The sequence below is a fragment of the Phoxinus phoxinus genome (assembly GCF_949152265.1).
Source record: "Phoxinus phoxinus genome assembly, chromosome: 4".
Lineage (NCBI taxonomy): Eukaryota > Metazoa > Chordata > Actinopteri > Cypriniformes > Leuciscidae > Phoxinus > Phoxinus phoxinus.
The window spans coordinates 28856521-28873548 of NC_136879.1; the positions used below are offsets into that span (position 1 = coordinate 28856521).

At 36.4% G+C, this 17028-nt stretch overlaps 2 protein-coding genes across 2 annotated transcripts; one reads left to right on the plus strand and one right to left on the minus strand.

The window, feature by feature from the left end:
• The first annotated feature begins 1376 nt into the window (after nt 1-1376).
• appbp2 (amyloid beta precursor protein (cytoplasmic tail) binding protein 2) lies at nt 1377-13378 on the plus strand. The gene is made up of 13 exons (XM_079610437.1): nt 1377-1789; nt 3723-3811; nt 4570-4721; nt 4802-4925; nt 6276-6444; nt 6519-6608; nt 6703-6770; nt 6871-6976; nt 7065-7189; nt 7867-7952; nt 8160-8350; nt 8537-8702; nt 10057-13378. Exons 1-13 carry the CDS (start codon nt 1652-1654, stop codon nt 10317-10319), a joined length of 1767 nt encoding a protein of 588 aa, XP_079466563.1. The 5' UTR covers nt 1377-1651; the 3' UTR covers nt 10320-13378.
• Nucleotides 13204-15947, minus strand: LOC306997225 (CDP-diacylglycerol--glycerol-3-phosphate 3-phosphatidyltransferase). Its single transcript, XM_079610438.1, has 6 exons — nt 15767-15947; nt 15512-15607; nt 14916-15028; nt 14712-14835; nt 14461-14633; nt 13204-14346 (listed from the first exon to the last, which is right to left on the minus strand). Exons 1-6 carry the CDS (start codon nt 15804-15806, stop codon nt 14284-14286), a joined length of 609 nt encoding a protein of 202 aa, XP_079466564.1. The 5' UTR covers nt 15807-15947; the 3' UTR covers nt 13204-14283.
• Between the last annotated feature and the right edge of the window lie 1081 nt (nt 15948-17028).

Here is a 17028-nt window from a genome sequence, read left to right on the forward strand (position 1 = left end):
AATTTAAAAGGCATCTTTAATAAAAACCCAATTTATACAGTGAAAAATTAATATTCTAAATGTAAAATTGAATATTGTAAAATTGGTTTTCTATTAAGTTACACATTTGTATTTTACCCTATATATAATGTTAAATGTATTATTATTTTATATTTCAATCTAATTGATCTTATTATTTATTTGTTACAGTTTTTCTTTAGACTTATTCACAGACTCTTGCAACCCCCTGGGGGTCCCGGACCCCAGTTCGAAACCCCTGGGAATACATGTCACAAATACTGTGCGGCACAAAGGAATACATATAATCTTCAGTAGGCTATATGAGGGAGGTAGTTTGAAAGTCAGATAAGTATCATTTAGACTAATTGGGTGAAACAACATACAACAACTGATTTCAAAGGATTGATACTGCAAAATGGATTTTACTAGTAGTGGCCATTAGGTGGTGCCCACCTTCAACTCCTGCTCGGCAGATGGAACCATGGGTATGGAATGCCAAACATTTTTTTAAATAAATAAACAAAGTTAATAAATGCATAAATATTTATACAAAGAAATGTAAAAACAAAATGTAAAACACAAATACATTTAGATTTATTGTTTTATTTCCTTATTTAATTGTATTTTTTTTCACATTAATTTTTGTTATTATTTATAGTAGGCCTACGTTTATTTAGTTCCACATTTATTTATTTATATATGTATTTATGGAAATAAATAAATGTATAAATAAATAAATGAAAATAGTATAAAAGTATTAAACACACATTTATTTTTGTTTTTTTACATTTCTTTGTATATTTCTTTATGTATTTATTAGGCATTCCACAATATGTATGGTACATATGACATCTGCATCTCCTTCTATTCTATTCTTAAATATATTTAGATTATTGCAAAATAATAAATATTTTGTCATTGTCAATCGAGTCGTATGTTTTCTGACTTGCAGTATGACGTACCACAACCTCTTTGACTAGAAATTTTTACTTGAAGTACCCCCACAGATTTTAAATTTGACGGTTCTACGAATAAGGAAAACAGTATTCCATCTTTTTAGTAAGTGTTTTAATTGCTTTTATTTTTTCATTATTTTTTATTTTTTTATAATTTTACATTTTTATGAACTTTTGACAAAAATCTGTTTAGTGCAGGTCAGGATGAGTTCAATCTTTTCGTTCCATTTTCCCAGAAAAGAAAGGTTGTATATTGTAAATATATATACCTGCTAAAGGTTAATTTTGCTTACTGACACATTAACATTAAAACGGCTAACGTTAATTGATATGACACAAAAAAAATTGATTACTCTTGCGAGATTACCGTCGTCCTCCCAGCGGCCGTTATTTTGATCTACAGTCAAATGCGCGTTCACTGAGTTCGAGCGGAGCTCTAGCGCTACGTCATTATCTAAAGTGTCATAGAGTGGGCGGGGCATCTCGATCGGGGATGAGCTTTAAACATGAGAGCATAACCTTAGGGTTGTGTTCCCTATCACTACAGTCCGTTTCAAACTCAAAAAGCGCTTCCAGCTGCGGGGGTGTATGAGGAGCATCAGAGTAAAGAGTTTTACCTCGATCAGGTAGCGAAGGAGGTAAAAGTAGGAGTGGAAGAGGGGGGGCTGTGGTTGGATTTAGTGAAAGAAAACAATATGGCCGCGGTGGAACTGGAATGGATCCCTGAGACCCTGTACAACACCGCTATCTCAGCCGTGGTAGACAACTACGGCCGATCGCGACGGGACATCCGCTCTCTGCCTGAAAATATACAGTTTGATGTGTACTACAAGGTAAGAAGGACAGTGCATGAGTGCATTGCGGAACAAACGTCAAAGCATCTGACACTTTTCACTAGCAGCTTGGCTAACAAAAACTGACTCAAGCTGAAGCTCTCAGTGCAGCGCTAGTTATGAGACACTCGAGCTACGAGACGATTTAACCGTTAAGGTTTTCTGGTTTAAGAGTACACTCATTTCTGTGTGGCAGTTTAGGTTAAGACTGAATGAAGTGCACACTATGTTCCAGTTATCTTAGACTGTAAGTTAGCTTATCTGCTGCTGAATGAGATATAGCTCTCTGGGTCAAGACTAGTTAAACATAAAACACTATGACATTTCACTTTTTAGCCTGTTAACCTAATTTATGGGTACTAGCTATAATGGCATGTGAGTATTTAAAACATAACCGTGTTTCTAACAAGTTTTGTATGACATAATTGACATCTGCAAATATGGGTTGAATGGTTTGTCACCAACTAACGTTACTGTGATAACAATTAATAAACAGAAAGACAAAAGTGACTATAATAAGGTTCCAATATAATAACATGAACAATGAAAATACTTCGAAAGCATTTATTAATCTTAGTTAATTATTTAATTGCCAATTATTTTTAAATTACTTCTTGATTTGAGAGTTGTTGTTGTTGTTTGGAGGAAAAGAGATGATTTTCTAAAGCCTACAATTTTCTTATCCTAAAATGATTTTCTTAACTAATGGGACCAAATTACTTATTTGATCTCATATTAATCGTTCTGTAAAATGAAATATGTGTCAAATTGACATGCATTTTAAGGCCACTTCGTGTGACCTGCTTGAGTTGCCCTTTTGTCTTTTTAATTCTATTTGCGTTTTTGGACATTTAAGTTGGCACTTGGCAGATATGTTATTAGACGTTCAAAGGCTATCCGAGTTTGTTGTGACAAATGACCTTAAAACCTTCATCATTCCTCACTTTAGACAATAAATATTCTGCATTTCTGTATTGCCAAACTGTTGAGAGGGGACTGTATTTATTATTTGGTTTGTAGATATAGTTGAAATGACAAATCAAGTTTAATTGGAAGGAACCCATTAGATTAGACCAGATAAGGTTTATTGATGTAATTGTTCTTTCTGTAGGTAGTTTGGAGACTTTTATTTTGCTTAAAGTAGAGATCTGCTTAGGGCAGTGGTTCTCAAACAGGGGGACTCAGCAAACTTCCAAGGGGATGTAAAGATTACTTAAGATTTCAAATATGACAAAACAAGCATGGAAATATGACAAAATAGCAAAAAAATATATAATATATTAAGAAGGAATTGTGTTCCCACTGTCTTGAAAGTTCTAGATAAATGAGGTAACCTAATTTTAAAAGTGTGATACCTAGATGTGGAAAAGTCATGTAAATTAATAAAGTCTTATAACTCCATGGGCATTTTTATAATGAATATAAATTGTTCTAGTTATGCCAAGGTCTAAAATTCTACCAGGTAGAAATTGAAAGTACCAAAAAATGATATAGGCTATATATATATACACACACAGACACACACATACAATTATTGTGGAAAATTGGGGTCCTTGGAGTCAAAAAGTTTGAATACCACTGATTTAGGATGATCATAGTTTTTAGCTTCAAATTTAACAGTAAGGGTTCAAATACTCTTCTGTGTATATCATTTGACCATTTAGGCCTAATCATTACATTATTTTTCATTTGTTTGTAAGATCAGTCAATTTGGTGTCGAAAACCAAATGTGCCATAACACAAACAATATTATTGGCACACGTTACGAATTGGTCTTGCACAAACTCTTCCTGATTGCACATTCTGTCTTTATAATTGCTACTTTTCTTGGTTTTCTAGGCCTTGGCACCCCCAAGGGAAAGCTTGAGTTGTCTTTGTTGTGTCACACATGTACAGTAGGGTCAACAATCTCACATTTCTTCATGTGTTCCAGCTTTACCAGCAAGGCCGGCTCTGCCAGCTGGGAGGGGAGTTTTGTGAGCTGGAGGTCTTTGCTAAAGTCCTCAGGGCCTCTGACAAAAGGTAATTGACAGCTGAGTGAATCTGTCAAGGTAATATAGCTCAAAGCCATACCTTAATGATGTGTATATGGCCAGACTGAATGAGAGAGTATGTGTGTGTGTGTGTATTTTGGTCTGATGATTCAAATCTCACATGATGTATATGGTACAACAAGCCTTCATTGGTATCTTTGCCAGACTTGGTTGAAGACTAATATATGTAGTGATGGTCTTCGACTCATGATGCTGAAACCAGCAAAAATGAAATCCTCTACTAATTTAGCAAAGCTATATTTTGAGCTGCCAGTCTTCAATGGCACATTTTTCTTCAGAAATCATTCTAATGCTGATTTGGGGCTCAAGAAACATTTCTTATTATTATCAATTTTGAAAACAATTGTGCTACCTAATATTTTTGTGAAAATTACATTTAAAAATACTTTACTGTCAATTTTGATCAATTTAAGGCATCTTGGCTAAATTAAATTATTAATTTCTTTAAAAACTAAATCTTACTGACCCCCTTTTGGACGATAGTATATATATATATATATAATGTTATATGCATTGGCTTTATATAAGCCAATCTGCTCTCTAGATATCAACTTTAAAAAACTGAATTGGTCCAACTGTAGTAGTAATGCTACTATAATATTTGTCATTGCATAACGTTAAAGAATCACCCCTATACCCTCACCTCAGGAAAAAAATATATATGTGTAAGTCACTTTTAACATGGATACTGATTAGATGAAAGACAGAACATGTTTTCTTCCACAGGCACCTCTTACACCACTGCTTCCAGGCTCTGATGGACCACGGTGTGAAGGTCGCTTCAGTCCTGGCCAACTCCTTCAGCCGCCGATGTTCATACATAGCAGAGTCAGATGCGCACGTGAAAGAGAAAGCTATTCAGTTTGGCTTTGTTTTAGGTATGGTGCTCACTTTTCTGCTCTTTCAGCTTATAATAACAAGCTGTTGTAATTGTAATAATACTTTTCTTCCATCTCAGGTGGCTTTTTATCAGATGCCGGTTGGTATGGAGATGCAGAGAAAGTCTTTCTGTCTTGTCTCCAGCTGTGCACATTACATGATGAGGTTCTTCACTGGTATCGTGCAGTCGAGTGCTGTGTGAGGTGAGTAAATAGTCAGCTGGAGTCTCTTCTAGCAGTAAATGGTCAGTTAGTCATTTTAACAGTACTTGTGTCCCAAATGACGCTCTATACATTGTGCGCTATGTACTCAACCATGTTGTGTATGAATTTTATAAGGTTGTTTTGTCTGATCCCCCCCCTCCGTTACGTAATTTAAGCTGTGACAGTTGAGTGCATGAAGTGTCCAATATTCCACACTTGTTTTTTTTCATTTAATGAAGTGCGTCTGGGTATTTAAAATGTGATGTACACTATTCATAGGGCTGCACGATTTTGGCCAAAATGATAATCACGATTATTTTGATCAATATTGAGATCACGATTATTTGTTGATTTGTCACATAGGCTAATTATAACTGCTTTTTACATCCATATTGTGCTACATTTCCTGCTAATGTACAAATATGTGCATCAAAATAAAATGGGTCCTCTTATTCACCAAAATTCAGTGCATCTCCAGAATAAATAAAAATAAATAATTTATTAATATTTTAAATTGTATTTATATGTTATATACATTGTATTTATAATAATTATTAGGATAGACTAGAGATCTTATCTTCTGTTATAATTATTATTACCTATTATTACATGGCTTGGTTAAATTCTAATGTAGAATGCAGTCTGTTATTTCTTGATAACACACCGTTGCCATGAAAAACAGAGCGTTGTCATGGACACGGAAGCAATACAATCGTTTTTAAATCAATATTTTGTGTCAAATTATTGATTTATTTGGAAGGTAGCCATGTAAGCGGGATCCCGATGGCAGTGAATAAAATTCTGTCATTGTTATTTGAAGTCTCTTGTTATTTGAAGTCTCTCGCGCACTATCGCTCGCGCGCAGACACCCGCGCGCGCAGACACCCTCGGTCTCTCTCGCGCACTATTGCTCGCGCCCAGACACACTCTCTCGCGCACTATTGCTCGCGCGCAGACACACTCTGTCTCATCTCGCCCAGTTCGCTTCGCTTTTGTCCAGTCCGGCAAAACATTCTAGTTTCTACATCTAGAAACTAAGCTGTGCGGTGCAAGGAACAACTCTGATTATTGGCTCGTCATGGAGCCAGCGCTAGATTGGCTTTGCAAAAAAAAAAAAACGTTCATATGGAGCGTTCTATGAACAGAGTGACGCATTTAAAATATCACACGAATTTGATCGCGGGAAGCCAAAATCATAATCGTGATTAAAATTCTATTAATTGTGCAGCCCTAACTACTCATACTATTTATACTACAAAACAGCATAGAATAGTGAATAATTACGTAAATTGGGACATACTTAGTGTTATTAATGTCTTACTAATGTGTTATTGGGACTTTGTGTGCCAGGTTACTTCATGTGCGTAATGGCAACTGCAAATACCACCTGGGAGAAGAGACTTTCAAACTGGCCCAGTCTTACATGGACAAACTAGCCAAACACGGCCATCAGGCTAATAAGGCTGCCCTATATGGAGAATTGTGTGCCCTGCTATTTGCCAAAAGCCACTATGATGAGGTAAGTCCCAATGCAACAATACCAGAAGTCTGTTTGGAGAACGGCTGCTCTACAGTTGTTCCTTATGTGTTTAGGCTTATAGGTGGTGTATAGAGGCTATGAGGGAGATCACTGTCGGCTTACCTGTGAAAGTAGTAGTTGATGTTCTCAGACAAGCCTCTAAGGTCAGTGTTTGCTGGTAAACTTTTGATTGCTGGTGATTGATGTAAACTTCTGATCCATTGTCGCATAACATCATCATGAAATTGATCCCTGCAGGCTTGTGTTGTTAAGCGGGAGTTCAGGAAAGCTGAACAACTGATAAAACATGCAGTTTTTTTGGCACGGTAAGAACTACCATGTATATTTAAAGCGCGGGTGATGTTGAAATTATGTTTGATTTTACAACGATGAAATGCTTTATGTATTCCCACATTTTGTTTCCAGGGAACATTTTGGGCACAAGCACCCAAAATACTCCGATACACTACTAGATTATGGATTTTATCTCTTAAACGTGGATAATATCTGCCAATCAGTGGTCATTTACCAGGTGAGCTAAGAATGACTTAAAATTTGGGTTCTTTCCAAGTATAAATAAAACATTTTCTCAAAAAACAATGTGCGTTTTCTTTCTTCAGATTGCACTCGATATTCGGCAATCCGTGTTTGGAGGAAAGAATATTCATGTTGCAACTGCACACGAGGACCTGGCGTATTCGTCCTACGTCCATCAGTACAGCTCTGGAAAATTCGATAACGCACTGTGAGTGTCTCAATCCTGTCCTGAGTGCATTAGTTAGTTAATTTAGAGAATTATGATGACATCTGGGTGGGTAAATGAACTATTCCTGTACCGCTACTCAGTGCTTACATTCAGATGCTTCTAAATAGAATTATATTGGACACTTAGATTATAGATTATTCATAAACAGATGACTCTTATGAGCAGGTTCTCTTAATGAAGTGTTTAAAAATAACTCTTAATTGTTATCCATTTGAATCATTCTGAATAAATCCTTCATTAAATTAACTTATTTTTTTACAAAAAGCTGTAATGTTGGGTGACGTGGCATTCCCTCGCTCTAAAAACAGAATTCATTTGGCAACACTGAAAAATACATAATCGTTCAGACAAACATTCCTCCTATTACGATCACCATGAAAATATGAATAATTTAATTGGTGTCTTGAGTCACTTCTTGAAAAGCAAGCTGCCAGTTTACAAGATGAAACTTAGTATTTTTGTTTGCAACTAATCTCATATGAACTTTTATACCATTTCATGTGTCCCTCGAGTGTTAAGAAGTCCATGACACAGATGTCCAGTAGTTGCCCTAACCTTTAACACAATTAAGTTGTTCTTTTAGAATTGTTTTTCTTTTTTCTTGGAAGTGTTTATCGAATAACGTACCAGTTTCATACTTTGAATTTTGCTGTTAGATTCCACGCAGAACGTGCCATAGACATCATAACTCACATTCTCCCTGAAGACCATCTGCTTCTGGCCTCGTCCAAGAGGGTGAAAGGTGAGACTAGCACTTTGAAAAGCTTTCATAACTCCCCTCATTCACCGCTGCATTACTGGAATGACAACATTAAGATGGTAGCACTGGTTCAAAGTAGCATTATCTTTACACTCTTTAGTTTGTTTAGGGTTTTCTTCTTTTTTTACTTCATTGAACTTCATTGATGTTACTTCAGTCTAATTTGTAATTCTGATGTTACATCTCAAGCCCTAATCCTGGAGGAGATTGCCATCGATTGTCATAACAAAGAAACAGAGGAACGCCTCCTGCAGGAAGCCCATGATCTGCACCTCTCCTCCCTCCAGTTGGCCAAAAAAGCCTTCGGAGAGTTTAACGTTCAGACGGCGAAACACTACGGCAACCTGGGCCGCCTCTACCAATCCATGCGCAAATTCAAGGTTTTTATTAGTTCCTCCTTATTTAAACCTTTAAGAATGTTACCATTAATAATATATGGAAATCACCACAAGTGGATCGTTGTGAAAGCCATGTTTTTTTTCTATTGTGTAAGCCAAACTCAACAGAGTGCTTTTGAGGTCGCTGTTGGGCTGACTGACCTTTCCATGGTGTGATTTGTAATGCAGGAGGCAGAGGAGATGCACATCAAGGCCATTCAGATCAAGGAGCAGCTGTTGGGACAGGAGGACTATGAGGTGGCTCTGTCAGTGGGACACTTGGCCTCGCTTTATAACTATGACATGAATCAGTACGATGACGCCGAGCGCCTCTACTTGCGCTCCATCGCTATTGGTGAGGGTTACTTTTGTAGTTGCATTTTGGGTGGACATGCATGACATTTCTGTTCAGTTGTTGGTCTTTTTTTTTTAATATTGGTATTTATGCCGGTTTGATATTGGACATATTTGTTGGACGAAATTGTTTATTTAATTATGCTCAGTTCCACTTTTTGCATTTTGTTTGCCTTTGCCAGCATCTAATGCTTAATTAGTTGTTGTTTTTAAAGATTAATCATTTAATTTTACATTAAAAATATATATTTTGTTTTTAATTCATTTAATATTTTTTAATTGATTTAATGTTTACATTAACAATGTTGTTAAAACCAAATCTCAAAATGAATATCCATTTTTCATAATGTACATGTAATATAATTAAGTCACTTGGAACATTTTAAAATTATTGATTTGTTTTTATATTTATTTAGACTTTTTTTAATTTCCAAAAACGGCATGTGTGACCCTTGCTGGCTAAATGAGATGCAATGAGCACATTTTTTAAATGTGAGTTGTTGATAATAAGTGAGTTATTATCTATAAAAATATATATATATTAAACTTTTTTTTTTACATGATACCACAATTGTTTGAATAAAATGAAACAGACAGCCTATATTAAGACCTACTGTACCGCACAGATCTAATATAATGTTACTCATCAGATTTTTTTCTCACAACAGTTAACCAAATGTTCACTTAAGACATAACAGATCATGTTTGCGTGAATACTCGCCAAGAAAGACATTTTGAAAAACTGTAATTCTGTGTATGTGTGTATATCGGGATCGCGCGCTGTCTGAGGCGTCTTCGTGCGCACGCCTTGGATGTAATGATTGTTTTGTTCACATCAGCATGAGTTTGAAAATCACATTTCATTGTTTCACACTCATGTCATCGAGACTCACTCATGTCAATTCGCTATGAATATTCACAAAGTTGGAATGCTGCGCTTTAAAACGAAACCAAACTTGTGCTTGAGGGGAAGCGCCAGTCATCAAGAAGTGAGCAACGAAAAACTGCATTTTTCATGGACAAAGGAAAGGTACTCCTCTCAGAAAACGTATAAAGAAAGATACTTTTAGATTTTGCTATTTGGAGCGTTGGGATCGCTAGACAAGGGCTTAATGAACACATTTTTGGGAAAACCTCAAATTCAACCAAAAGTAGTAGCTCAGAAGTAGTAAGTTCCGACTCATTTTGCCAGTATGTCACATTTATTTTAAATAATCCTTTGTAACGGTGTAAAAAAAAAAAACAGTTCTGTCACTTTTGATTCATTTTCTTACTGAATAAAAGTATTAATTTCTTCTTCAAATGTAGAATCTTGTTCTTAACCTAAACATAAACTATTCGTCTGTTTCCTGCAGGCAAGAAGCTGTTCGGGGAGGGATACAGTGGACTGGAATATGACTACAGAGGCCTGATAAAACTGTACAACTCAGTTGGGAACTACGAGAAGGTCTTTGAGTACCACAATATTCTGTCCAACTGGAATCGTTTAAGGGACAGGCAGTTTGCAGTAGCCAACGCGCTGGAGGACGTCAACACGAGCCCCCAGGTCACAGAGCAGGTGGTGCAGTCTTTCCTGCTTTCCCAGAGCCACGGTGCCGGACGCTCCTGCTTGGGCTAACGACTGGGAAGCCTATCGCACTGCCCACCTGAAACATATAGATGTGCACATCCACCCACATTTCACTCCTTCACACCCATTTATTCACAAGTAGTCAAGACAGGCAGGGAGTGTGATCATCATCTTGAGCTTCTCAAGCTCTTGGATTGTCAATTCACTTGTACCAGCCACTCCCCATGCCCATTTTCCTTAAAATGGGAGAAAAACCATGACATATTTCCGACCATCCTAACACTCTTGATGGATAAGCAACCATTCATTGAATCGGTTCACTCTTCTCGCAACTTCGAAGAACCAGACCATTTCTCTGACTTTAAGTGGAGTTGAATAAAAAAAAAACAGAAGTCCAACAAAGACTGAAAACACACCCTCTGTTCTTTTTTATTTTGTATTTGAAAGAGAGTTGCTCCACACTACAGAAATACTTTACCACATCATCTATATTGTGCTCTCAGAAAATGCACCCATAGAAGGAGATTCGATGAAATAAAAGCTCCGCCGTTTCTATAACCGAGTGAAGGAACATCCGTAGATGTCCGTGTCCCCATTAACACGAGGATTAGAGCTTGACTTCATGTAATGCAAAGCTTTGCATTTGAGGATTACCTGTGTGCTCTCTGGAAAATGAGACCAGCCATGTTACATTATGGACCATTATGTTTATTTTTGCTTTTTTATTATTAATTCATGTCATGTGTGGAATTTATGGACCAGTGGGTTTACGAATGCTCTAGATACCTTGTTTTAAGTTCTCTTCTGGTTTTGTATTCCCTTAGTACTGACATAGCTTATTTTAAACTGCCAATAATTTATATGCAAGGTATGCTACAACTTGTAGGTGTAACGTTGCAAACAGATGAGCCAAAATAACTTCTGTTAATAATTATAATACGTGTGTGACCACAGTAAATTGCCATAATATAAACTAAACGGAGTGAGAGGACGAGTTCACAAAGCCGGCTTTCTGTCATAGCAAAGCCTTATTCACGCATACACACACACACACAATATAAGCTGGAGCGGTGATAGTTACGGGACCAGGTTTCCCAGGTCGTTGTTGTTTTCCTTTCAGAGCTCGGCCCCGGGTGGCGTAGATTAACACCCCTGGCCCACTGCCAGCTGACTGGACACACCAAAAAAAAAAGGGCTGAGCGCAGCACCTGTCATTGTAAACCTGCGGTATAGTGCGCAGGGGTGTGAATCCACACACAGTTGTGTAGTAGCAGTGCAATATTGAAACTGAATGCACCTGTACCACACTCCAAATCCAATCAGTCCGACTCATTTCACTGCCGATCCTCTGTCAAATATCCAAAAGCCACACAGACTCGTAACCAAGTTGAATGAGGACTGTTGCGATTAAATTGGCTATTTTTTTTCTCACAGCTCATAGTGAACTCATTGTTTTTTTGCTGAAACAAAGCCTTGCTTCAGGCTAGTCATGTAGAATGTGCTGTTAACGTCTTGCAGCTTTCTAGCCCTCGATCACGGCTGCAGCACCAGGACCCCAGCTCGAGCTGAAGTCCCAGCCTTAGTCTTAAAGGACTCTCAGCTGGTGGGGATCTAATTTGTCAGCCTTTTTCAAATGGCTTGCTTTGGCCGAAACTTCTTGCAGAATTTCAAACACCTTTCGCCCTGTAAACCGAGCTAGAGAATGGCTAGAACATGCTCGTTTTCACTTCTTAAAAATCCCTTTATCGTTAAGGTTGGGGTTTGATTGTGAAGAATCAGACAATCTCAAAACCATAAAGAGACCGCAAGGGAAGGACGAGAATTTGCCTTGGTTAGAGAGATGGAATATTGTAACAAATAAACTGTGATCTTGCAAACAAGTGCATTTCCATTGACTATATTAGTGGAGTTCTCATATCAGATGTGAAAATAATGCACATGGGAAATAACTAAGCTTGGTGGATGCAGAAAGAATTTAATACGTAGCTCTGATTGCTTCCTTCTGAATGTCGATTCAAGGGCTCATTCGTCAACCTCAAGTGGCATTTCATGGTTAGAAAGATGGTTGATCACTGTTGATCAAATCCATACTGGTTTTTTTAAGTCGGAATAGGCCACAGTCCCCCCCAAAAACAAAGGTGCTTATGGGTCAAACGTTCTCTTTCTTTGCATGTTTAAGTAATTGTATATAGAAGTAGATGCCTAGCTACGAGTGGTTATTGTCCCAGTGAGCTCCATAGTGACAGAAAAACAATCTTATACTGAGCAGTTAATGTCCCATGAAACGAGAGAACAATGAACTTTGCGACTTGAAAGTGATCACGGAAATTAATAAAAAGCATCCTCTGGCAATAAGAGCAATCCTGTCACTACCCTGTAAAACCCTTCACTTTTCTTCTAAATCTGCCCTCAGAGTTGGAGAATGTATTTACGGGTTGATAACGATAAAGTGGGGCCTTCTTGATGCTAATTATCTTAACGAAGTCCTCGGACGTGCTGACACGTGTAGATTGTGATATAGCCAAAGTGCTGTTTCAGATGGACGATGGCGATCCTTGAAGTAATGACCTATGAGTGGATGTGATCTTTTTATGATTTTGTTTTAAAGACCTGTTCGTTTCTATATCCAATGGAGACACTCTAGGAGCGTTTGGCTAAAAAAAGTTGAAAATTGTGTTGTTTAACATTGATACTGACTGTTACCCTGGAAATGTCAGTAACCTGTGCCACAGTGAGCCTCTGCTTGGATATTCTTCAGTCATTGGCTTTATGTAACTCACCCCCAGTAGAGTCTGCTGTACATTGTACATCTGTAACCACCAAATCATTATTAAACTCATTTGTATCCACCATTGTGAAAATCTGTAACTACTTCTAACACAAAAAAAACAATATAGAGCTGTCTTATAGACTACAATGAGCAATATTGCTTCTGAAGTATTAAAATTGCTTTATTTTTGGCCTTTACATGATTATTCTTCACCTGTTTCTGAAGTCAATGTGATATGTTTGAGTCTATGACTTGAATGCAACGGGATCCTACAAAAACCACTCTTTCGGCTGGATTGGTGGCTGAACAAAAAATTTAATAAAAGACTGTACTCAGCACGTGTACCTCTGTAAAATTAATGACCAGGTGTTTCTAGGAAATCCCTCTCAAATTACTGTCCGTCTTAAAACAAAGTGTTTTTTTTTTTATGAAAAAAAAAGAAAGAAAGAGTATCCCAGGCAAGATTAAATCATATATATATAAGATACAGAGTTCATAAATTACGAAGGGGAGGAGGTAAAAAAAAAACTAAATTATAGTAAGAATTTTTTATAATTAATACTTGTATTAAATGGATAGTTCACTTTAAAATGAAAATTCTGTCATCATTTACATTATCCTCCAGTTGTTTCAAACCTGTATGAATTTCTTTCTTCTGCTGAACACAAATGAAGATATTTTGAAGAATGTCAGTAACCAAACAGTTAACTGGTCCCATTGACTTCCATAGTAGGAAAAAGACCAGTTAACTGTTTGGTTACTGACATTCTTCAAAATATCTTCCTGTGTGTTCAGCAGAAGAAAGACATTCATAAAGGTTTGAAACAACTTGAGGGTGAGTAAATGATGACAGAATTTTAATTTTAAAGTGAACTATCCCTTTAAGCAAAGATACATTAAATTAATCAAAGGTGACAGTAAATACTTTTTATTGTTACAAAAGATTTATATTTCAAAGAAATGCTGTACTTTTGAATTCTCCATTCATCAAAAAAATCACGGTTCCCCACCAAAAAATCTTGAGCAGCAAATCAGCATATTAGAATGATTTCTGAAGGGTCATGTGACACTGAAGACTGGAGAAATTATATTTTAAAATATATTCAAATAGAAAACAGTTATTTTAAATTGTAATAATATTTAGTGTTTCATATTTAATATTAGTGTTATATTAGTACGGTAGTTAATAACAAATATTTTTGGTATACACACACAAATGCATATATAAATATATATATATCCCTAATTCTTCTTTTCTTCCTCTTCATTCAATAAGAATTTCATATGGGTTACGATGCACCACATCTGCAAAATGACATGAACAATTACTGTTTACATACAAATGCCTCTATTGTGACAGTAAAAACATTAATATTGCGGCCATATTTTATGATAATGCTGGGTAAACTTGTTCCTTACCTCAACTGCAAAGCACAGCAAGCGGCCTGCTCCCAGCACCAGAATCCCCAGAGTCTGTAGCCAGTATGGGGCATAGAGAGCATGAGACAGCACCTCATGCTGGTAGCCATACAGCCACACAGGCAAAACATGGAGACCTGCTATTGTCAGGATTCCCAAAGGTGTCTTGAAGCCTGCGTGAAGAATAACACTATTCATTCTGTGCTTCCAAAAAATCTTAATGTTAAAAAAGAACAAATAACTTGTGATACCTTTTGCCATCACTGCCTGCACCCAAACTGGGCTCTCTGTGAAAGTGTTCTTCCACTGGGCACCTCTGGCATTGTGGTTGCACACAAATACACACCACTCTAGTGAAGACACCAGCCAGCCCCACTTCACAAGCACAGAATACAAAGTGAAAATTTCTAATACAAATATGTCCGTCGTGACAAACAAGTACTGACTGAACTTACATCATAAAGCATGTTCCAGAGCATGCCACGTCCTACGTTGTCAATGACCACATCCAGCCATGCACCGAACCTGGAGGTCTGCTTCAGCTTACGTGCCACCCAGCCGTCCAACCCTGCCACAAAGGTAAAACACTGAATCAATTCATGGAATACTAACATTTGTTAAATATACTTAAACTAATAATTGAACAAGTTTTGTTCTCCAAGGTTTTAACCTGCAGTGACATACATTTGTCAAACTGAGAGCATAGGGTATGAGAAGTTCCTGGTTTTCCTCCTAATATGATGCATTTTTCATGTTGCATGTATATTTTTTCAGTAGAATAAATTATAATAGCCTATGTAAAATAAAGGAAAGCTTCACTTATGTAGCATGAAATACAATAAAAATGAAATGCAAAATTACGTATGTTTTAAATTATCATTATTATGTAATTTACTTTAAATCATTTGAAAATATTTTCTGACCCTGTTGTAAGTTTCGTAGTTGTGCCATATAACTATTTTTGGAAAGGTTCCATGATGAACCTTTATTTTTAAGATTGCATAGGCTATATTTAGGATATAAATTCCCTTGTTTTAATGTAAATACCTACCATCCAATATAATTGATAACACATACAAGGGTACAAAATTCTCTGGGTAACTATACAGCATCCAGGAACTGAGAACAAGAAGAATCCGGATATAACCTATAAAAAAGAAACAGTTTGTATCATAAATAGATACCATCCTTAGGGTACGTTTGCTGATTGAATGTGTCGTAAATTAAGTGATATCATATTTTTGATTCGGTAAAATGAATTGTGCTGCTGAAATTAATGTATCGAAGTCACGTAATACTTACTCACCAATTACATTGGGCACATACAGCAAGACATGAATTCCCATATCGCAAATGATGCTCTTTCTGCTGCTGCCGCCACGTGTCTGTATTAACCATAGACAGTATATAAACGGTATTAACGGTCACTCGTTTCTTATTTACATGACAGCGCACCTTGTGGAGAAGTCTTCTTCTTCTTGCTGTTTATTGACGGTTGACAAACCAGCCTTTAGGTGCATTACCACCACAAACTGAACTGGAGTGTGGAACACCAATGAATAATAATAATAATAATAAAGAAAACAGAACATTTTAAATTAAATATTTACTTACTTAATAACTTAATTATATTCTCAAGTATAATCTTGTTGCTTTTATATAGCCTATCGCAAAACCTCATCTTTCATACCTTTTCTTGACAACAGATCAGATCAAGTCTTGGATTACTTTTTGCTGCAATTTTTAATAGCAACACTCGTCATTCATTTTCATACTCTGTACAGTATAATGTTCGACTGTCTCTTCTATTACAATGCCTGCAAAACCCATAATGATGATTTTTTTTATTTTTTTTATTTTACCATTAAGTAGGCTATAACCTATACATAATCTTGTTATAAAATCGATTCTACTTTTTTTCTTAATATTGTAACTTTTGAATCGTCTTACCACATTTTCTTCAATTTATGAATGGCTTCCCTTTTTTCCTCTATCACACATTTCCTGCTATATATTAATTGTATATATAGCTTTTCTGATAATTGCCTTGGTTTCAGATTTGCTCATGAGAATTGTGATTTCAACTTTATTGCATTTTAAAGAGTTTTTTTTTTCTCATTTCCTTCTATTCCTACATGTGCAGGAATCCAAAGAAAATTAATGGTAATACCTTGATTATGCAGTAGGCTATGTACACTAGTTCCAATATATCCTATAGGCTATTATAACATGTCTAGTAAGAATTACCATATTTCAGGCCTTTTAGAGCTGCTAAAGAGTCAGAGCATACAGTGGGTGAAAGAAATTATTCTTTTACCTATGAGCCAGATTGCCACAAGCTCAGCGAACACCATTACATTTTCTGAAATCCTCTTTTTAACAGCTATATGGAATTTTGGAACATATACTGCTATTCCTACTGTCAAATTCTTGAGCAGGTAGATGTAGTGAAATTTTTTGGAGGATGCATGATAAAACAGTTGACTTTTAATATATATTGAGAAACTGATTACAAGTTGCAAAAGAGCATTAGATGTTATGAGATGTCAGGTATTGTGATGGGGGCAA